The 24,317-nt window shown below is 38.7% G+C and overlaps 1 protein-coding gene across 1 annotated transcript in view; it reads left to right on the top strand.

Moving 5' to 3' along the window:
- Window positions 1-24,317, top strand: part of LOC126457980 (uncharacterized) — a 108,471-nt gene that overhangs the window by 7,667 nt on the left and 76,487 nt on the right. The window contains exons 2-6 of the mRNA XM_050094741.1: window positions 8,368-8,586; window positions 8,985-9,294; window positions 10,960-11,363; window positions 18,979-19,149; window positions 23,501-23,609. Of these exons, the coding sequence (XP_049950698.1) occupies window positions 8,368-8,586; window positions 8,985-9,294; window positions 10,960-11,363; window positions 18,979-19,149; window positions 23,501-23,609 (1,213 nt within the window). The remainder of the gene's footprint in view (window positions 1-8,367; window positions 8,587-8,984; window positions 9,295-10,959; window positions 11,364-18,978; window positions 19,150-23,500; window positions 23,610-24,317) is intronic.

Raw genomic sequence — 24,317 nt, 5'->3', positions numbered from 1 at the left:
TTACCATTCATTACACCAACAGTTTGCAATGAAAAAGCTGCAGTACACCATAAGTGCACATTTACTCAAAAATCCAACACATGATGCTTTTTGCATTGCTATCAGGTCAGTTGGATTGTAGGATCACGGAGGATTGATTGAACAGCAGGGGACATAGGTATAGTACCAATAATAATTGAATTTATCTCACATAGTTCTTCGCACCAATATTCATTGTCTCTAATGGTCCAGATATGTCGGCTGTTGCAACCATGGAAGGTAAAACTTTTTTGTCTTGCCATGCCAGCCCATAGATCTCATTAGACCAGGGTGTCGCTATTGGTGGCCAGCGGTGCAGCGTTGTCGTTATCTGCAAAATGCCACGCGACTTGAATGGACAGTGCTACTACTTTTGCTGTCTTATTCCCTAACTTCATTACTCTTGTTTTGTTTTTGTTGCAATCTCGTTTTCAAGATGGTATCTATTAAGTTCAGCTGGTCTTTCAAGTCCTTTGCTGTGTCTGACGGAATTACTTTGTCATTGAAAAACTTTAAATTTTTATAACTTACCTGCTTTTTTTTCTCCCAACCTTCATCTTGGTTTTCTTTAAAACCTTTTATGTGTTGTTGTTTTTCTCACTCTGAAGACTGGTTTGATGTGGCTCTCAATGCTACTCAACCTGGTGCAAGCCTCTTCATCCGCAAACAACTAATGCAGCCTACATCAAATCAGAAGGTGCTTACTGTGATCATGCCTTGGGGCTTCCCTCTACAGTTACCCCCGCCCCCCCCCCCCCTCCCAGTTCTCTCCAACACTAAATTTGTTTCCTTGGTGTCTCAGAGAGGCTCAGTGTCTGTGGGTAAGGTGCTGGTCTAAAGGTCTTGGATTTGATTCCTGGTCAATCCTAGGTTTTTATCTGTCATTTGTCACATCTTTCACCTCTGGCAGTGTTTGTTTGTATGAAAAATGCCAAGTTGCACCACGGTTCGGAATTTGCATTAAACTGTGGGTGCATCCGTAACTGGCTGGATAATTCAGAAGTTGGAGGAGGCCAATGCTGTACCAACTCCAACAGGACCATGCCTAGTAAAGCACTGTGGTGTTCAAAACAATCTTTGGGTTGCTGATTGCTTCATATCTCAGAATGGGTCCTACCAACCAATCTCTCCTGTTAGTCAAGTTGTGTCACAAATTTCTTTTCTCTATAGTTCTACTCAGTACATCTCCACCTTCATTAGTTACACAATTTACCCATCTACCCCTCAGCATTCTTCTGCACCACCATATTTCTAAAGCTTCTATTCTGTTCTTCCTGAGTGCTTATCATCCATGTTTCATTTCTGTTAAAGGCTACACAGCAGACAAATACCTTTAGAAAAGGCTTTCTAACACTTAAATTTATATTTGATGGATAAATTTATCTTATTTAGGGATGCTTCTCTTGCCATTGCCAGTCTACAGTTTATATTCTCTTTATTTTGGCTGTCACCAATTATTTTACTGACCAGACTGTACTGTTTAGTTGTAGGCCTACTAATTTAGTGTCTCATTTCTTAATCTAATGTCTTCAGCATCACTTGATTTATTTTGATTACATTCTATTGTGTTCTTGTCTTTTGACTTTTGTTGATTTTCATCTTATATTTTCCTTTCAAGAAACTGTCCATTCTGTCCAGCTGCTCTTTCAAGTCCTTTGCTATCTCTGACAGAATTACAGTGTCATTGGCAAACCCTAAAATTTTCATTTCTTCTCTCTGAACTTTGATCCCCTTTTCAAATTCCTCTGTGCTTTATCTTACTGCTTGCTCAACATACGAATTGAATAGCATTGGGGATTACTCCCTTCAAAATTAAAACTTCCCTTCATGTCCTTAAACTCTTACAATTGCAGTCTAAATTCTGTAAAACTTTGCTTCATGTATTTTACACCTGTTATATCCAGAATTTCAAAGAAAGTATTCCATTTAACATTGTTGTAGGCTTTTTCTGCCTCTACACATGGAATAAATGAGCATTTGAATGTCTGTCTTCTTAGATAATATGTGAGCTGTTGAAATTAAATTGTGTAGAAAGTGGGAGTTGAGAAAATTTATCTATCATACGGCGTGCCCTGGGGTATGTGGGAAAAGTCACTAGATAATTTGTGAGTTTCAAACCAGTCAGAAAGTTGCTAGTTTGTAACTGTTTGCTAAAACGCGACACAGAAGTTTTCTGGATAAAAGTTAAATCAAGTGTTGGGTTAAAATAGTATGACACAGTCTGCAAACTGTTCCCGGAAGGTTTGATTTTTTACAATTTCAAATTTTGGGGCAATAGCTGAGGGGTTGAACACTTGATTAAATCTCTTACATAACCGTATTCTAGGCTATCATAAACAGTGTGTTTGGACAGATAAGCGTCCTTGTATCTCAACATTCATCTAGAAAATTCTACTGTAAGAGTAACCTATATCTTGTGTCTTGAATTGCTAAAATTAATCATTTTGAGCTACTGAACAAAGGTATTGAACAGCACCCAAAATACCAAACAAATGTAATTGTGATAAAATTGTAAATAATGTTTATAATCTGATAAGAGGATAGTGATGATTAAAGCTAATTCATCGTCAGTCATATTGGTATTAACATTTTGAATTCATAATGGAGACCCTTTCCTACATAGTATACACATTCTTCCTCCCCATGAACCATGGACCTTGCTGTTGGTGGGGAGGCTTGCGTGCCTCAGCGATACAGATAGCCGTATCGCAGGTGCAACCACAACAGAGGGGTATCTGTTGAGAGACCAGACAAATGTGTGGTTCCTGAAGAGGGGCAGCAGCCTTTTCAGTAGTTGCAGGGGCAACAGTCTGGATAATTGACTGATCTGGCCTTGCAACACTAACCAAAATGGCCTTTCTGTGATGGTACTGCGAATGGCTGAAAGGAAAGGGAAACTACAGCCGTAATTTTTCCCGAGGGCATGCAGCTTTACTGTATGGTTAAATGATGATGGCGTCCTCTTGGGTAAAATATTCCGCAGGTAAAATAGTCCCCCATTCGGATCTCCGAGCGGGGACTACTCAAGAGGACGTCGTTATCAGGAGAAAGAAAACTGGCGTTCTACGGATCAGAGTGTGGAATGTCAGATCCCTTAATCGGGCAGGTAGGCTAGAAAATTTAAAAAGGGAAATGGGTAAGTTAAAGTTAGATATAGTGGGAATTAGTGAAGTTCGGTGGCAGGAGGAAAAATACTTTTGGTCAGGTGAATACAGCGTTATAAATACAAAATCAAATAGGGGTAATGCAGGAGTAGGTTTAATAATGAATAAAAAAATAGGAGTGCGGGTAAGCTGCTACAAACAGCATAGTGAACGCATTATTGTGGCCAAGATAGACACGAAGCCCACACCTACTACAGTAGTACAAGTTTATATGCCAACTAGCTCTGCAGATGATGAAGAAATTGAAGAAATGTATGATGAAATAAAATAAATTATTCAGGTAGTGAAGGGAGACGAAAATTTTATGGTCATGGGTGACTGGAATTCGGTAGTAGGAAAAGGGAGAGAAGGAAATGTAGTAGGTGAATATGGATTGGGGGTAAGAAACGAAAGAGGAAGCCGCCTGGTAGAATTTTGCACAGAGCACAACGTAATCATAGCTAAGACTTGGTTCAAGAATCATAAAAGAAGGTTGTATACATGGAAGAAGCCTGGAGATACTGACAGGTTTCAGATAGATTACATAATGGTAAGACAGAGATTTAGGAACTAGGTTTTAAATTGTAAGACATTTCCAGGGGCAGATGTGGACTCTGACCACAATCTATTGGTTATGAACTATAGATTAAAACTGAAGAAACTGCAAAAAGGTGGGAATTTAAGGAGATGGGACCTGGATAAACTGACTAGACCAGAGGTGGTACAGAGTTTCAGGGAGAGGATAAAGGAAAAATTGACAGGAATGGGGGAAAGAAATACAGTAGAAGGAGAATGGGTAGCTTTGAGGGATGAAATAGTGAAGGCAGCAGAGGATCAAGTAGGTAAAAAGACGAGGGCTAGTAGAAATCCTTGGGTAACAGAAGAGATATTGAATTTAATTGATGAAAGGAGAAAATACAAAAATGCAGTAAATGAAGCAGGCAAACATGAATACAAACATCTCAAAAATGAGATCGACAGGAAGTGCAAAGTGGCTAAGCAGGAATGGCTAGAGGACAAATATAAGGATGTAGAGGCTTATCTCACTAGGGGTAAGATAGATACTGCGTACAGGAAAATTAAATAGACCTTCGGAGAAAAGAGAATTATTTGTATCAATATCAAGAGCTCAGATGAAAACCCAGTTCTAAGCAGAAAGGTGGAAGGAGTATATAGAGGATCTATACAAGGGCGACGTACTTGAGGACAATATTATGGAAATGGAAGAGGATGTAGATGAAGATGAAATGGGAGATATGATACTGCGTGAAGAGTTTGACAGAGCACTGAAAGACCTGAGTCGAAACAAGGCCCCGGGAGTAGACAACATTCCATTAGAACTACTGACGGCCTTGGGAGAGTCAGTCCTGACAAAACTCTACCACCTGGTGAGCAAGATGTATGAGACAGGCGAAATACCCTCAGACTTCAAGAAGAATATAATAATTCCAATCCCAAAGAAATCAGGTGTTGACGGATGTGAAAATTACCGAACTATCAGTTTAATAAGTAACGGCTGCAAATTCCTAACACGAATTCTTTACAGACAAAGGGAAAAACTAGTAGAAGCCGACCTTGGGGAAGATCAGTTTGGATTCCGTAGAAATATCAGAACATGTGAGGCAATACTGACCCTACGACTTATCTTAGAAGCTAGATTAAGGAAAGGCAAACCTACGTTTCTAGCATTTGTAGACTTAGAGAAAGCTTTTGACAATGTTGACTTGAATACTCTCTTTCAAATTTTGAAGGTGGCAGGGGTAAAATACATGGAGCGAAAGGCTATTTACAATTTGTACAGAAACCAGATGGCAGTTATAATAGTCGAGGGGCATGAAAGGGAAGCAGTGGTTGGGAAGGGAGTGAGACAGGGCTGTAACCTCTCCCCGATGTTATTCAATCTCTATATTGAGCAAGCAGTTAAGGAAACAAAAGAAAAATTCGGAGTAGGTGTTAAAATCCATGGAGAAGAAATAAAAACTTTGAGGTTCGCCGATGACATTGTAATTCTGTCAGAGACAACAAAGGACTTGGAAGAGCAGTTGAACGGAATGGATAATGTCTTGAAAGGAGGATATAAGATGAACATCAACGAAAGCAAAACGAGGATAATGGAATGTAGTCGAATGAGGTCGGGTGATGCTGAGGGAATTAGTTAGGAAACGAGACACTTAAAGTAGTAAAGGAGTTTTGCTATTTGGGAACCAAAATAATTGATGATGGTCGAAGTAGAGAGGATATAAAATGTAGACTGGAAATGGCAAGGAAAGGGTTTCTGAAGAAGAGAAATTTGTTAACATCGAGTATAGACTTAAGTGTCAGGAAGTCCTTTCTGAAAGTATTTGTATGGAGTGTAGCCATGTATGGAAGTGAAACATGGACAATAAATAGTTTGGACAAGAAGAGAATAGAAGCTTTCAAAATGTGGTGTTACAGAAGAATGCTGAAGATTAGATGGGTATATCACATAACCAATGAGGAGTTATTGAATAGGATTGGGGAGAAGTTTGTGGTACAACTTGACTAGAAGAAGGGATTGGTTGGTAGGACATATTCTGAGGCATTAAGGGATCACCAATTTAGTATTGGAGGGCAGCGTGGCGGGTAAAAATCGTAGAGGGAGACCAAGAGATGAATACAATAAACAGATTCAGAAGGATGTAGATTGCAGTAAGTACTGGAGATGAAAAAGCTTGCACAGGATAGAGTAGCATGGCGAGCTGCATCAAACCAGTCTCAGGACTGAAGACCACATCAACAACAACATACACATTCTTTATGTTTTATATCTTCCTCTTCCCCCCCCCCCCCCCCTCCTTCTGCATTTCATAGTGTAGGTAAATGTCTGTTCCAGCTTCACATTCAGAGTTGTTCCCTATATTTGTAGGGATTCAAGGATCTCTTGTTCCTTGTGGCTTATGACTTCATAGCTGTCAGTATGGGTTGATAGTGTCACTGGTGTGTATCATTTTCATCAATATCTCTCATTAAAAATCCCTAGAAGGTAACAGTAGATCATTCAAATGATCATTAGCACGTACTAGAAGCAGAAGTTGCCACATTATATAAACTGCCCATAGCTCCGAAACAGTATAGTGTTTAGTTGTACATGGGAATCAAGGTACTCAGTTCCCTTTAAAAAAAATCATGGTCATTAGAGTGATGTTGTAGATTTGATTGTAATGAATAATGAACTGCTTAACTGTTTTATCAGTAATAATTCATATATTGGTAATTGTTGCATGTTGTTATCACTCTATAGACACATTCAGTGCAGCTTTCTGTGCTAGTCTGTCTTGTGCTGACATCTGTTCATACCTGCATAACATCCATTTTTAACCTCCTTGCTATATTTGAGACAGTCTCATCATACAATTTGCCTCACTGTCCCCTACTTCCATCCCCCAACTACACATCATTGTATGCACCATATCAGGACACACTCTGGTAAATGTTCAGTTATAATTAGTTTTGTCCAAGATCAACTATTCCTTCAAATTTGTCAGGTTTGCTTAAATCTTTATAATTTCTACTAGTACAAGATTTTGCTTGAGTTTGTCTGCAGTAAGTCACTTAACTTAATGTACATTAAAATGATGATATGGATAGAGAATTTTCATGGTGTGTCTTCTCTCAAATTTTATCTATAATATTTCAGTTGATTGTAGCATCTCTCAGCTGAAAGTGATGGCGCGACTGAGTTGAACAGACACTGTATTGGGGGTATCTCTCTAAAAATGACAAATTTGTTAAACGAAAAATTCCTGGTAGTGTTGGAACATTCTGGTTCCAGTAGTGAGTACTGGAGCTTTAGTAGGGTCATCCTATGGAGCCGAGGTGATTTTTTTGTAAATGTGAGGATTACTTTGCCCGAGGTTCCCTGGGTTTAATGAAACTGCTTGTGGTTCTTCATCTATCATTGCTTTGACTGCAACTATGTGGGATACTGTAAGTTTATTGTGCTATGGGTCCTATTTTCCAGGAGGTATCCAGTGCAGAATTTGTGGAATTGCCAAGATGTTGTTCCATTCATAGAAAATGTATAAACTCAGTAGTACTCGGAACTCTCTTTTTTTTTCTCAATCAGTAAGTAATTCAATTTGATGATTCAAATCAAGTGCTTCACCTGTTGATTTTTGCACACTGTTACCAGTTGGACAGTGATATTCAGCGTGCACTTCTTGCTTGTTGAAGGTACTCCAATCACATCATGTAGGTCTAAATTTGAAGCTGTTACAGCAACAGTTATTTGTGATAACTCTATGTCTGTGACACTCTTGCTAACAGTGAACTTTGCTGCAGCTGGTTCCTCAGCCACCGGAAATTTTTCAAAAAAGATCGTTATTCCAAACTGGTCTAATTGTAAAATGTTTTATATATTCTTAACTCTGGCTGCCAGTTTCAGCATTTGTGGCATTTTCAAACACCTGGAATATATAAAACGCTTCCTACCTAAATGCCAAATTATCTGCATAATAGGTGCTGTAATGTCACATTCCACGTTTTAGGTGAATTTGGGGTATACAGCATTGCATAAAAGGAAAGATAATTATTCACAGTTAAGAGCAAATAATTTTTTTTTTTATAACAACCAGTTTTGAATAATTATCTCTTGTTAGCAATAATTTCTGGTACATATAATTTTCAAACTTGTCACTTCTTCCATAATATGGACAGTTGCAGTTACATGACTGTGTAACGGATATAATAAGCCATCATCTGATGGTTGCTCTGTTAACAACAAACTACAGCTTTGGAATTTTGACATCATTAGATTAGTATATATGATTTTTCTGGTTTGAGGTGTCGGGGATGTACTTAATATTCACTCAAATGTATCTCAACTGGATACAGTGTAGCATGGTAGCCCTACATCCTCACTACAGGGTAGTCCCTGTCATCTGTGGGCCTGAGTGACCTATGTTTCCTCTTTAACTGTGGCAAACCCATCCCCCCTACTCCTCCCCAAAGAAGGAGTTAATACTTCTGAAAGCTAGGATGGTATTATATACTGTTACTTTTATATGTATCTTTAGGTAGCACTGAACTTTAATATTATTTGTTGCAACGGCATTTGCTTCTATACATTAGACTGAAATAATGTGTGTACTGTATAATATTCCACTGTTTTCAGCTAACCATTTTGGCTGCCAATGAAGTACCATGTCTGATTTGGTTACTTAGTATTCTTGACTCCATTTTTCAGGCATGGATTGTCACGAAGTATGCGTGTTCACCATGTTAGTCCTGTGGTGTCTGTGGAACCTCATGGTGTTCATTTTCATGAGAGTTATCCAGCACTTCTTTCCATTCCACTTAGCATTGAACCTCAGGATGAAAAATGGCTTGTTTGTCTATGCAGCAATACGCCAGATGGCGAACTTCCTTGCTGGAAAAGACTACCCCAGAAGGATTATTCATACAGGTAGGGTGAATGCCAGTGTTCTTATATGATATCGCATAATTTATCCTTAATTTTTTGTTTGTATGAGTAATAAGTATAACAATTGTAAACCAATTGCACCTGTGGTGCAGTTAAATAATTCATTCTCACGACTACCACAAGAATGAACAAGATTTTATTGTAGCCATAGTGAGCAGAAGTAAGTCTGTTTCCTCTATCAGAAAGGTATTATTATTATTATTATTATTATTGTTGTTGTTGTTGTTGTTGTTATCATTATTATTTTTTTAATTGTTTTTTCCTTTGTGTGCATGCACATTCGATCCTGTGTACCTGTTGTGTGATCTATTAGCATCCACTTTGTTACCATCCATCAGAAGATAACTTTAAATGTTTGTGTATTTCTTGCTCCACCACAGCAATGGGTATCTTGTGATAACAGCAGGCCATTTCAGTCTCTTTACTGTAATCATGGAAGAGCCATACCCAGAAGTTATGCGACACATTCGTAGTCGCCGTGGAGGACGTCTTTACCTGGAAGAAGTTCCTGGTGTTGAAGTAGTTTTTCCTCAGGGATGTTTGGAGCATGATCTTGATGCGTACTTGCGCATATTGTTTGATAGCGAGCCTCATATGCTTACAACAGGAGAACACCATGCATACGCTCTAGCTTCCCCCGTCATCATGTTGGGTCCTCATGGTCATCAGTTTGATCAGAATAGACAGCCGGTAAGTAAGTTGTCATTAACTAATAAAATGTACCATGTTGTTACTCATGCGCCTGTATGATAACATTTGGTTTATCGATGTATGTTGTACCTAACAACATACGACTCCATTAGAGGCAGAGGGATTTTTCTTAACACCTTGTGTAAAATTCCAGTGCTGCTTTCTCCAAGTAAGGAGTGATGCTGATTTCAAGTGTGTGCTTTGGTTTGTAGAGAGTTGCACAATCAAGCAAGAGACAATAAAACACTCTCCAGTACCAAATGTTGTAACTATTGTGTAAAAAAGAAACTGAAAATTTCAAACGAGACTCAGTTTAAGTGCTGTGTGAGGGTGGCACAGTGCTTAATGCATTGGATTTGCATTCAGGAGGAGCATGATTAAAATCCAGATTTTGATTTTCATGCGTTTCCTAAACCTGTGGGCTTTTTCCCTCGAAGATACTTGCATTCTGTCTCGTATGAACTGTAAAAGCGTAATCTTCCGTACTTTTCTCCATTGAAGCACTTTAAGACTGAGAAAGTGAAAAGTGCATCTTAAGAGATTTGTTGTTTGTTGATGAAGGCGTTTAAATAAGAAAAAATGTGATCCAAAAATGACATTCATGTGTCATTGCAAAGATATTTGAAATCAAACCCATAACAAAGAGCTTTGTAGCAATAAGGTAAATGGATGAAGTCCTGCATAAATTGGTGGTAAATCAGATGGAATAAAAGGCATGTGAATTATGAAGTTTCTCATGTTTTAGAAATAGGCAATACTCGTTTTCTCGCTATTGTAAGGAAAGCTTAGAATTTAACATACTTCAAAAATAAAGGATATTAGAAACACTATTTCAGTTGTCAAAGGTTGAAGGAAAGAATGTGTGAAAAGATATATCTTGAACGACTGATAGGAATTTGAACCACATTCCTCCTGAAGCAAGCCTGGTGTTTTAACCAAGGGGCCATTCCACCCAGTCTCTTCGTATAAAAGGGTTTTTTCGTAATCGCTGATTTAACTTTTGGGCTCTTAATCTCCACTATCATTACTATAAAATTTCAGTTTCTAGTCTTGTTTATTATTATTATTTTGAGCTTTTCCTCATTACAGAGGCTTTTCTCCAACATAATAATTTACTTGGAAATTATAATACAAACAATAAACGTACTTAAACTATATTCTCAAAATATTTGTGTGTCTTCTTCCTCTGCACCCATTCTCCTCATTGTGTGCTGTACGTTTTGGAGCCAGGTGGTCATAGGTCGTCCTCTTCTTCTTCTCCCCTCCGGTTCCAACTCCAGTATCAATTTTGGTATTCTGGTTTTCTCCATTTGTTGTACATGCCCGTACCACTGTAATTTCTTCCTATCCATTACGTCATATATTCTTTCTTTTATTTCTAGTCTTGTACACTGTCTAATATTCAGGATGATAAGTCATAGATCTGAAAGTTAAAAGTTTCCATTTCACTCACAGATAAACTTGAAAGAAAAATATTATATTATTACTAAGAATTGGCAACTGTAGATGTAGAATGATTATTTCCAACTATTAAAGCTAACAATGCAAGCCATTGTTTTAAAACTGTGTCATAAATTCTTTAATTCTGTTTATCTGAAAGAGAGAATGTGTTTATTTTTAGCAAATTAAACTCATGTTTTTACATCATTTCCTTATTTTCATTAGGTGTACATTCGGCTTCCAGTACCAGATTATCATGAAATTGTGCAGCATTTTGGGCCACATGTACGACTGAGTGTTTGGCAGAGTTCAACTCGTGAGGGTGAACCAATGGTGTGGAATAGACTTGATGTTCCTTTGAAAGGCCCATATAATGTTTCAGTGCGTGGCATGAACATGCCTGTTGTTTCCTTCCCGGTTCATCATTTTTCTTTCTTCAAGATATTATGGGATGTTTTATCAACTACGTTATATGAGGCAAAAATGGGAATGTCATACTTTTACCCATATATATCTTTTTCAATGATGTGCCAAGCTTTCATGGAAGAAAGTGGAACCAACAATCGCTTTGGGCTCGAAGTAATATGTTACCGATCAGATCATCGCTTACCGGAAACAACAAATTACAGGTAAAAATCTTGTGCACTTAATTTCTTGTATTCTGGATTACATTTACTTGTATTGATGTGTAATGATTTTATTGTCTTTTGGACATCATTTGTCATCTATGATTATATGCAACTACACTTCTCCTAACTAATGTTGCATTCAACAGTGGAAGTGAAGTGGAAGTAATGGTATGATGGGTAGATAACATCATTAAAAGCTGTAATACCTCGGACTCAGAAACAGTAGATCCTTTCTTCTAAGTGAAGAGAAATACCAGAGTATGTGGAAAAGTGGAAACTTGCCTGTTGTTAGGGATGTAGCTCTGAACAAGAACATGGATGCAATGGACTGGAATAAAACAAAATTGTTTTTTAATAGTGGTACTGTAATAGTGGTGAGCTTGGCGGACTGCCATGCGAAGGACTCTGGTTCAGGTGTCCTGCGAGGGATTTCTCGTAGGTGATTGGATTGGGGTCCACTGAGCCTTGTGATACCAGTTGACGAGCTACTTGAATGAGAAGTAGTGGCAGACCTGACGATGGCTGGGAGAGTGGTGTACTGACCCCATGTCTGTCTCTCCATAGTGTGTTCAGATGACTCTATTGGCTGAGGATGACAGGACCATCGATCGCTCACGATTGGCCAGTCTGAGGCCAGAACGGTAGAGCTAGAGGGATTATGAAGCCAGACACAGAATTTATAAATTCTGGAAAATGTGGGCAGCAGTAAGAAAACTAAAAGCTCAAAGACTGAGGCAGTAAAGCAACACTGGAGGGTTTGAGACTTGGGTAGGAAAAGATTGAATTGGTGTGGTATTGATCAAAGATGAGTGCTTCAGGGTTCTGTGTAAGAGCAATTTAATAATATTGGCAGTGAACTAGTGTTTGATTCTGTGGAACTTTTCACAAACCGTAACTGTAAGATAAAACACCATCAGAAGCAGAAAACACAAGATGTCTGTAGTATGTTTTTTGAATTCCATAGTACCTGACATGGTCATCAGGTCAGAGTTATATTTATTGATAGTGATTTTCCATTGCTACTCATATTTTATTGCTCATACATCACATAGCTGGATGGCACTCTTTGAAATTTGGAACATAGCTATAATAAAATAGAAGGAGCAAGAAGTTATTCACAACTTGTACAGAAAAGAAGCTGCTGCTATAAGAGTCTAAAGGATGTAAAAGGGAAGCAGAGGTGGAGAAGGGACTGAGACAGGGTTATAGTTTATCTGGAGTGTTATTCAGTCTGTATGTAGTGCAAACAATAAAGGAAACCAAGGAGAAAGCTTGAAAGAGAATTAAAGTTCAGGAAGAAGAAATAAAAAGTTTGAGGTTTGCCAGTGGCATTTTAATTCTGTCAAAGACAGCAAAGGACTGGGAAGAACATTGGAATGGAATAGGTAGTGTCTTGAAAGGAGTTTATAAGACAAGCATCAACTAAAGTAAAACGAGGGTAATATAATTTAGTCAAATTAAATCAGACGATGCAGAGGAAATTAGATAAGGAAGTGAGAGACTAATAGTAGTAGGTGAGTTTTGCTATTTGAGCAGCAAAATAATTGACGATGGCTGAAGTAGGGAAGATATAATATACAGACTGGCATTAGTAAGTAAAGTTTTATGAAAAAAAGCTATTATTAAAATGTGTTGGGAAATCTTTTCTAAGGTACTTGCATAGAGTGTGGTCATTTATGGAAGTGAAATGTGGATGATAATCGGTTCAAACAAGATGAGAATAGGAGCTTTTGAAATATGATGCTACAGAGATGCTGAAAATAAGGTGGGTAGATTGAGTAACTAATGAGGTGCTACTGAATTGAACTGGGAAAAAAAGACATGTATGTCCCAGCTTGACTAAAAGAAGGGATTGGTTGATACACACATCTTAAACCATAAAAAATAGTCTTTATATATAAAAACAAAGATGAGGTGACTTACCGAACAAAAGCGCTGGCAGGTCGATAGATACACAAACAAACACAAACATACACACAAAATTCAAGCTTTCGCAACAAACTGTTGCCTCATCAGGAAAGAGGGAAGGAGAGGGGAAGACGAAAGGAAGTGGGTTTTAAGGGAGAGGGTAAGGAGTCATTCCAATCCCGGGAGCGGAAAGACTTACCTTAGGGGGAAAAAAGGACAGGTATACACTAGCACACACGCACATATCCATCCACACATACAGACACAAGCAGACATATTTAAAGACAAAGAGTTTGGGCAGAGATGTCAGTCGAGGCAGAAGTGTAGAGGCAAAGAAGTTGTTGAAATACAGGTGAGGTATGAGTGGCGGCAACTTGAAATTAGCGGAGATTGAGGCCTGGCGGATGACGAGAAGAGAGGATATACTGAAGGGCAAGTTCCCATCTCCGGAGTTCGGATAGGTTGGTGTTGGTGGGAAGTATCCAGATAACCCGGACGGTGTAACACTGTGCCAAGATGTGCTGGCTGTGCACCAAGGCATGTTTAGCCACAGGGTGATCCTCATTACCAACAAACACTGTCTGCCTGTGTCCATTCATGCGAATGGACAGTTTGTTGCTGGTCATTCCCACATAGAATGCATCACAGTGTAGGCAGGTCAGTTGGTAAATCACGTGGGTGCTTTCACACGTGGCTCTGCCTCTGATCGTGTACACCTTCCGGGTTACAGGACTGGAGTAGGTGGTGGTGGGAGGGTGCATGGGACAGGTTTTGCATCGGGGGCGGTTACAAGGATAGGAGCCAGAGGGTAGGGAAGGTGGTTTGGGGATTTCATAGGGATGAACTAACAGGTTACGAAGGTTAGGTGGACGGCGGAAAGACACTCTTGGTGGAGTGGGGAGGATTTCATGAAGGATGGATCTCATTTCAGGGCAGGATTTGAGGAAGTCGTATCCCTGCTGGAGAGCCACATTCAGAGTCTGGGCCAGTCCCGGAAAGTATCCTGTCACAAGTGGGGCACTTTTGTGGTTCTTCTGTGGGGGATTCTGGGTTTGAGGGGATGAGGAAGTGGCTCTGGTTATTTGCTTCTGTACCAGGTCGGGAGGGTAGTTGCGGGATGCGAAAGCTGTTTTCAGGTTGTTGGTTTAATGATTCAGGGATTCCGGACTGGAGCAGATTCGTTTGCCACGAAGACCTAGGCTGTAGGGAAGGGACCGTTTGATGTGGAATGGGTGGCAGCTGTCACATCAAACGGTCCCTTCCCTACAGCCTAGGTCTTCGTGGCCTCAATCTCCGCTAATTTCAAGTTGCCGCCACTTATACCTCACCTGTATTTCAACAACTTCTTTGCCTCTACACTTCTGCCTCGACTGACATCTCTGCCCAAACTCTTTGTCTTTAAATATGTCTGCTTGTGTCTGTATGTGTGGATGGATATGTGCGTGTGTGCTAGTGTATACCTGTCCTTTTTTCCCCCTAAGGTAAGTCTTTCCGCTCCCGGGATTGGAATGACTCCTTACCCTCTCCCTTAAAACCCACTTCCTTTCGTCTTCCCCTCTCCTTCCCTCTTTCCTGATGAGGCAACAGTTTGTTGCGAAAGCTTGAATTTTGTGTGTATGTTTGTGTTTGTTTGTGTATCTATCGACCTGCCAGCGCTTTTGTTCGGTAAGTCACCTCATCTTTGTTTTTATATATAATTTTTCCCACGTGGAATGTTTCCTTCCATTATATTAATAAAAAATAGTCTGTGTGATAGGGGGGTAAAAATGAAGTTGTGAATGGATTTAGGTTGCAGCAGTTATTTAGAGATGAAGAAGCTTGCTTGTGATAGACTAGTATGGAGATTTGCATCAAACCAGTCTTCCTTCATACTGAAGACCAGAACAGCAACAGCAGCTCCACCACCAGCTACAACATTAAATACATTTCCCAGTTTAATGTTTGTTCCAATAACCTTGCTGGTATTTCATTCATCATAGAATGTACCAATGAACATTTTATTGCAGGGTTTCCCAGAAATGATCTGTTGGTTAGCTGTAGGTAGCCTATGTGAATATTATATTCTTGTAAGATTTTACTAATTCTTAGAGGATCAAGGAGTAAGCATCTTATCCAACATCTGTGCCACATTTCCAGGTGTATATTTTGATTGTTGTGCCCAATTGGATCTCAACTAGGTAGTGGCTGTAATGGGAATTTAATGGCTTAAAATAATTGGGTTCTCTTACATCTTTATAACTATTTCATAGATTGCTCTGATGCACCTGAAGGCTTCAGTCAATTGTCACTTCTCCTCCGCAACCCTACAGTTAGTGGGAGGCTTAAAATAGTGTACTGAGATGCGACATAATAAACGTTTTATGTAACTATTGCATCTCTCTGCAATTTTTGTCATTAAATTATGTTCCTCTTCTGTGTTTCTTAATACCTCTTCATTTGTTCTTTTACTTGGCCAATATACGTGCAGCATTTGACACCGGCACCACACCTCAAAGCTTCAAGGCTCTTATCTTCTGTCAGGAAGATTCATATTTGTGATTAATATGTTGCTACACTTCCAAGAAAACTTTTTACAAACTATATAACTATTTTGATAAGAGAGCCCTAGATGTCAGCAGATAACACTTCATACTGAATGCTCCTTTATCCTGAGCAATTCTATCCCAGAGGCTTCTTGTACGTATTTCATCAGAAAACATAAGGCTTCCAAGTATCAGAACTTGTTCATGTGTCCTAGTTTCTTTCCACCTAACCAGATGTTACCATTCTGCTCCATTTTCCGTATACATTTCATTATGTTGATGATTGTCGTAATTATGCTCATATTATTTTTCAGCTAGGAAGTCATTCATTTTATTTACTGCCAGTAATGCCATGCAGTCTGCAGATCTGACTGTTGTAAATTTTTCTGTGTAATTTGATACTATATGGATTTTGGGTTCGAAATTCTTTAGTTACTCCATTGGTATATATTTTAAACAGTGGTGGTGCTAAGTTGCAGTCTTAACTTAATTTATTTTCCCTACCCCACTTAAATTACTGAGTGAGGTAAAACTGATCTCATGTTCACAGAGGGTGATAGTTTACACATCTGTCCATCCACCCAGATTTAGGTCTCCCATGGTTTCTGTAAGCCAACGGCTTTGCTGCAGTGGTAACACCGGTTCCTGTCAGATCACCGAAGTTAAGCGCTGCTGGAGATGGCAGTCGTGTGTGTGAGGTGTGTCTGCTTGTGTGAATGTGCATGTATTTCTCTTTCACTTTTTTTTTCTGGTGAAGGCTGTGGCTGAAAGCAGATGTGTAAGTGTCTTTTAATTGTGCCTGTCTGCAACGTAATGTGTCATGTTTATGGTAAGTAACTGTTTATCTTTTCCTTAAATTGTTTATGTTCCAACCAGGTGGAGTTTGCATTGTTTAATGCTTACATAAAACTACTTGTAGTAAAATCAAATGCCAACACAATCTCTTCATTGGAAGATTTCTACAAAAATTTAATTCACTTGTTCAAAAAATCACTTACAAACCCTTCATTTGGTCATTTTTTGAGTATTGCTCATAGGGCTGGGGATGTTACCAGGCTGGATTAATAGGAAGATACAAAGAAGAGTTACGTGTTTCGTCATGCGTTTAATTAGTTCGGGGACTGCCATGTAGATGCTCATCAAACTTCAGTGGCAGACACTACAAGAGAACCATTATGCAAATCATTATGCAGCACAGAGATGCAAGTCATTAAAATTCTGAGGACCTACATTCCAAGAAGTGTCTGGCAACATTTTACATCGTGAAACTTCTGGCAAGTTAAAACTGCATGCTGCACCAGAACTTGAACCAAGGACCTGCCTTCTCTGGGCAAGTGCCGTACCAACTGAGCTGTCCAAGCACAACTCATGATCTACCCCACAGATTTAGTTTCAGCGTTTTCTCATCACCTACTTTCCAGATTTCACACCAAGCGAGGCGGCGCAGTGGTTAGTGCATTGGACTCACCTTCTTGAGGACAATGGTTGAAATCTGCATCCAACCATCCAGAGTTAGGTTTTCCATGATTTCCTTAAATCAGTCTGGCAATTGATGGATTGGGCAGTTTCCTTCCCCATCCTTCACACTATCCGAGCTTGTGCTCCATCTCTAATATCTTAGCTGTTGACAGGACATTAAACTTTGATCTTCCTTCCTTCTTCTAAACTTCAAAAAAGTTCTCCTGCATCCCTTGTGGGACTATCACTCATGCAAGAAAGGACATTGTGGAGACATGGCTTAGCTGCAGCCTGGGGGATTGCTTCCAGAATGTAGTGGTGTGTGCATTGATTTCACATTACTGGCAGATGAAAGCTGTGCGCAGGACTGGGACTCAAACCTGAGGCCTTTGCCTTTCACGGGCAAGTGCTCTACTGACTGAGCTGTCCAAGCACAACTCAAGACCCACCCTCATACTTTGAGATCTGTTGAAAGGTAGGGGCTGGGCTGCTTGTGGAAATAAAGCTGTGTGTTTGAATCATGAGTCGTGCTGGGATAGTGTAGTTGGTAGAGCACTTGCTTGCAGAAGGCAAAAGTCTCAGATTCAGTTTGAGTCCCAGTCTGACAAACAGTGTTAAACTGACAGGAAATTTCAAATCAATGCACACTTTGCTCCAGTGCGAAAATTCATTCTGTGTGTTATGTCCTCCCAAATGTATCCCTCAAAATGATGGGAAAAGCAGAAGCATTCAAACTCATGTGGAATTGTACCAACAGTTGTTGTTCTTGAATGTAACCCTGTCTGATTCACCTCCCTGTCTTGTAAACTTGTGCACTGGGCGTTGTGCTATACAAGCAGGCCGGTAATAAACATGCCACCTGTAAGTAGATAATTAAGCTGTATAAACTCAAATATGTTTACAGATGCGTTTGATGAGGGATACGCTCAGTTAGATAAAATGAATTTATGAATACATAGTTCTGTCAAGTTCTCCTTTCTTTCATTAGCAAAGGCATTTTTGAGTGCTACGTGGGCTGTTGATAAGATTAGTCGCTGCTAGTTTGTTGACCCAGTTAATGTCAGTATTGTGTAGCCTGTTGTGTGGTAATTACCCCTATTGAATTTCCTCCTGTAAATGAATTTTAAACTAGAATTGCGTCACTGCAGAAGTTTTTGATCACTAATTTACCTGTGAAATATTTTCAAGTAAATCACTTTCATCAGTTTTTAATTACATATTTTACCCATTAAAGTTCTGGAGACTAAATTTGAGTTTTTCTATTGTTTTTCAACTTCTGAAATTTTCCGTGTAAACAATAGCTACTAAGTATGCTGTAGTCACCATTTTGAGGTGCGGCTCATTGGCTCTACAGTTAAGTGTCAGACTGTGATTCCAGAGGCTTGAGGTCCGATCCCGGACAATGATAGGATTCTTATCAATTGACCCTGATAATGTCTGTTAAATATCAGCTTGCACCATGGTTCGAATTCCATGTTAGGTGAAGGTCCCCCTGTAAATGGCTGGGGTAGTCAATTCAAAGGTCAGAGGAAGGTTAGAGTGTACCACCTCCACTTGGACCATTTCCAATAAAGCAATGTTTCATACAAACCAGCATTTGGGTTGTTAATGTCTTTGCTTGCTTATAACATTTTACACTAGTGTTTATACTTTATAATTAGTGATATCTTAAAAATTGTATTTTATGTTATTGGTGAAATTATTTTGTGATCCTTTCATTTCTTTAGGCACAGGGTCGGTTCCAGTTTGAAACCAAAGATGGTCAGACCAGGTCGCATTCTTGTAAGGCTTCGTTCACAAATGTTTGAAGCTGATGTAGAGGCAGGTGAGGATGCCGATATGGTGAAAGAGGAACCAGACTTCAGAGGCCGAGATTTTGAGAAACAGTATGCTTGCAGGTATATTAAATTATACAGAAGATGCCAGTTTATATTTGAAAATTACAGTAAAAGTATATACTGATATTTTTATAGTATTAGTATTAGTAGTAGTAGTAGAAGAAGAAGAAGAAGAAGAAGAAGAAGTTGTGGTGGTGTGTAAGTTTTCTTCCTGTAGGAATGAGGTTATTTGCTGTATTTAAACAGCAGATAATCACCTTGGTATGGGATTAACATTTCAACTGCTATTAAAATTACCTGAGTTGAGTTGCGGGTTCAATCCCAGCCACTGGATAAATTTTGGTAAAGGTCATCAGCAATCACAACTGAAGACTTTTTGTGCAAAGAGTCACCCAACCTAAGGCTTGAGGATCAGAAGACAATGGAAACCACTGCATTACAGACACATATTTTGTATCCATAGGACATGTGGCCTGTAAGTGAAAACTTGGTATGATGATCCCTTCATTGGCATTCATGGGACTAGTCCCTCATTCTGACATCTGAGATGTGACTGCCAAATGGTAGGTCCAAAACAAAGCCTTGGGGGGAGGCAGAGGTAGGGAGGGAGGAGGGACAGAGAGAGAGAGAGAGAGAGAGAGAGAGAGAGAGAGAGAGAGAGAGAGAGAGAGTAGTATGATAAACCATAGGGTAACATTTTAGAAGTCAGAGTACGCAATGGTGTGTGCAATTTTGGAAGTCTGAATGTGCTAGGAAAGCAAGAAAATCTGAAAAGGGGAGTGACTCAATATAAAAATAATGGTGTCAGTTTACTGTCACAGAAAGAAGATAAAAGTATCTGATTGGACAAAAACAGAGTACTATCAACAGCAGCAAAAATTGTATACCAAGAGTAAGATTCATTCTAAATAGGAAGGTGGAATGTAGGGCAGAGAGAGGACAAATAACTAATACCGTAAGAGGAGACGGATAAGACTTGGAGACACACAAAGATTCCAGCTTGATTACATCATTGTTACACACAAATTCCAAAATCATGTATTGGATTATAAGGTGTACCCGGGAGCAGCTGACTTTTGCCACATTGTGTTATTGATGAGGAACTGACTGAAGTTTAAGAGAATCATCCAGAAGAATCAATGTGGAAAGATGTGAGTTACTCAAATACTGAGGAATGCTGATGTGCATTACAGTAGTATTCACTACTTTAGTATTTATGGCCTTAGAGAAGAGGAGAAGAGGAATGGAGGTCTCAAAAAATGGCAGTAAGAAAAGTAGGACAGACAAATATACATACAAGGAAGGTAACTATGATTAAACATTGGGCAAAGGAGGAAGTACAAAAATATTCATGAGGACACAGTAATGCCTGTCAGCTTTGATCTGTAACATCACATGAAACCTCAAAATGTTACACAAACATGATTTCAAATTGGTGGGCAAAAGCATTATACACGTTACCGTGGAGTGAAAATATAAACATGAAATACAGAAATGTACAAATTATTAATAATAAATATTGAAGCTTATGGGACAACCTCCAGAAAGGGGGAAATGTTTGGGGGAGCAGAAACTAACATTTCATACACAAAACCACAGTAATAGTAAAATATACTAATTGAAACACCCACAGAAAAACAATGCAGCACTAGTCTAAAAAAAAGGTGCAAAACAACTGTAATACCAATATACATAATGAAAGATTGCGAAAACTGATGAAGGGCGGTATCAAAACCAACTGTTAAGATGTATGGCTCAACTTGAAAGATCGGTACCAATGCAGAAAGCCAAAAACAAATACCAGTACAGAAAGCCAAAAGCCGATACCAGTACACTTAGCGAAAACAGACGAAAGGCGATGTCAAAAACAGTCGTTGAGCTATAAAGGGTGGTTAGAAACAGCCTGAAAAACTTGTAAGGGTGTAACAGTGTAGTATGTGGTGAAAAGTAATTGTTATGAATAAAATTTGATATGTTGTGTCATTTCTGATTTAATTAGCAGGTCGTTGCGCATGCAAATTCAAGCACGGATGCGCTAATACATGCTAATGCACAGACATCTGCAGGTCTGGGAGTTAACATTTGTTCAAATGCTCATTATCATTGAAGCTAGGATTGCAAAAGCTATGTTTGTTCAGTTTGAAGAATATGTTTGGCGACACTGTCTCTGGCAGGCTGCTTGAATTTGTACATACAAAAACATGAGTGTCGAACTTCAGTGCTAATTAAATCAGAAATACTAGAATGAATGGAATTTTTACTTAACAATTATTTCTCTGCACAATCTACCCTGTAACACCATGACAAGCTTTCTAGACTGTTTCTGGCTACCCTGTATAGTTCAGCTTGAAAGACTGATATCAATACAAAAAGCCAACAGGTAACACAAAAATCATGAAAAGTAACAAAAGTCGATATCGAAAATACCATTTGAGCTATATAGCTCAACTTAAAAATGATGATATCAATGCAGAAAGTAAAAAATCACTGTGATTGACAAAATGTGGTTATGAAAACATCACTTGACATATAGCACAACTGAAAAGGTCATTACCAATGCAGAGAACCAAAATCTATGAAATAATTACACTTGATATCACTTTGGTGACAATGTCACAAACTAGGTAAACAAAACAGAAAGATGAACCACAATATTAAAAAAAAATTACGAACACTTAAAACTTTCCATTACAAAACATACAAGTCATACATCATGTATCAGTAGCTGCTTGAATGAAAAACGAGAAAATGGAAGAAGAAAAAAATTCATCTTACTAGATGCAGATTTTGCTGCGAAATAGATTGTAACTCATTAACAGAAATAAAACAAAAAAATGAAGAACTGTCAAACACGTGAAAATGAAACAATGTAACTATCACATTAAAAAACTGAAGTATTAAAAAAAAAAAAAAAAAAAAAAAAAAAAAAAAAAAAACAAAGTAAAAGAAATCAATGCCACACATGAAACAAATCCAATCGAAAACACCCCCCCCCCCCCCCCCCCCCCGCCCAAAAAAAAGAAAACTATACCTACTGTCACCCACTCCTATTTAACTTACAAACAAGGACCTACACATTTTCTGTATTTTTGTGGACCCCTGGAAACTACAGTAACCCCGAGGAACACACTTCTGCTAGCGGTACTCATCAAGGTGAGCCTGCAGGACAGAATAGCACCTTTTGTCCCTCCCTACAACAGATTTCACAACCCTCCAATATCTCTCAAAAGTGTTTGCACATGTCCTAGTCTCAAAGTCTTTAATTTCGAAGATATAGTTCATGACAAGGTGGTTGTAAATCTTTCCTGCCCAACCCTTTATGACAGCGAACACACCAAACATTATCATAAAGCCTCTAGCACATATTTTTGTATAAGAGAAAATAAAACTTGCTTAGTATGATTTTCAACCACCCAAATTACTACGTCAGAAGATTCCCCGCGTGAAATAACAGCACCCCAAACCCAACGTCCCACAACATCATACCTTCACCCTCCACTCGTCATACGAAAACATGACTTATTGATTTCCATTAGGACACCATGCCCCCCTGTAGGTCCCCTACATTTTATAATTTCAGAAAATATCTCTCAATCTCTCAGATTGATCGAGTGCCACACTTCACGTCAATGGGACCTCGGCATGTAACCATTGGAAGACGACTGAGATCAAACGTTCAACAACTCATATTAACGTCACATATATGACATCTATAGTACTCACCAATGACACCTAACTTTTTGTGAAAATTTAGTATACGATTCCTCATCTTCCATTTCCTTCCATAACATTGTACAGTTTATTTATGAAAGACAGTCTGTCTGTGGTAATTGGTATTGATGAAGCTGGGTGGTATAAAATATGGTACCTTCCTTCCTTGCATTTATTTTTCTCTGGCACAGGGCATTAAAAATCATTTTTTGGTAAACATGATTTGAATTAGTTCAAAATAAATTTGCTGAGTGTTAATATCTTGGTAATGGCTGTATTAGGTATAGCGATACTACCTATTAAAGACATATGAAAATTTGTGCTGGATCTGGTTTTGAATCTGAATTTCCTGCTTATCCTGAGCAATTGCCTTAACCACTTCGGCTATCTGTTAATACATCTGGACTATCACAAATTTTCATACGCCAGTAATAGGTAGTATATTTATATCTAACACAATGGGTGCCAAGGTATTCACACTCAGTGAATTTATTTCGAGCTAATTTCATACGGCTGTCGATTGTTAGTGATGTCTGTTCTTTCAGACAAGCAAGTAAGTATAATTTGAATTGCCTTATTTGTATTATGATGAAATCTTTTCATTAATTCTCATACTGTGACATTCTTCTGATTGTGATTTATTTATTAGAACACTTAAAATTTCACTAAAAATGGAGAGAGTTTTATTAAAATGTTTCAGGTTCAAGCCAGATGCTAATGTCGAACGAGGTCCTTTTGGAAAGGTCATTGTAGAAAGATTTGTCAGTGCAGCTGCAAAAGATCCATTGTTCGAGTTCAACCTAAATAAGGTATGGAATGATGTCTTGCGCTTGCCAATGACAGTTATTCATTTAAATGTGTTTTGTGGGGAGGGGTGCTAGGGAAGGGCAAATTTGGGGAGGGAGTGGTGGGGGGGAGGGATAAGAGCATATGCACACTAACAAACAACATGAATGAGTAGAGAGCATGTCAAGGAATATGTATTTTTGTACTAATACTGAACTTATTCTGTTTACATTGCTTCATTCAACATTTTCTGCATTATGGTCAAAGAACAAACATTTCCATTTAGAGGTTGCAATATTTGGCAAACGCAGTAGTTACACATAAAACTTGCGGTAACCTGAGAAAGGTCATTGCTGAGAATTGCCTTTGTAGCACTTAATGTGAGGTAAATATTAGAGGTTGTGCTGCATGATTCCAGTATTGCCGTTTTAAATGACTGGTCCAGTGACTCACAGTTCTCACATTTGAAAAGGCCATAAAGTGTTGTTTTAAAACCATCACATTGTAAGGATAAGTAGGGAATTGTAAGGATATGTATTGGAAATATGATGCACAGGTGATCTCTCATAAATATAAACAGAGGTGCTATGTCTTCTGTAAACTGTGAAAGAAGATACTAAGAATTACTAAGATGCTAAGAATTACAATTCTGTATTTTGTACTTCTGTAATTTGGCCACTGTTGGCCACAAACTTTGAGACTTAAATGAAAATCTGTTAAGCTCTGTCAGC

The sequence above is a fragment of the Schistocerca serialis genome, chromosome 2 (genome assembly GCF_023864345.2).
Source record: "Schistocerca serialis cubense isolate TAMUIC-IGC-003099 chromosome 2, iqSchSeri2.2, whole genome shotgun sequence".
Taxonomy (NCBI): domain Eukaryota; kingdom Metazoa; phylum Arthropoda; class Insecta; order Orthoptera; family Acrididae; genus Schistocerca; species Schistocerca serialis.
The sequence above is the reverse complement of the archived record's forward strand: the minus strand, read 5'-3'. Positions and strand labels throughout refer to the sequence as shown.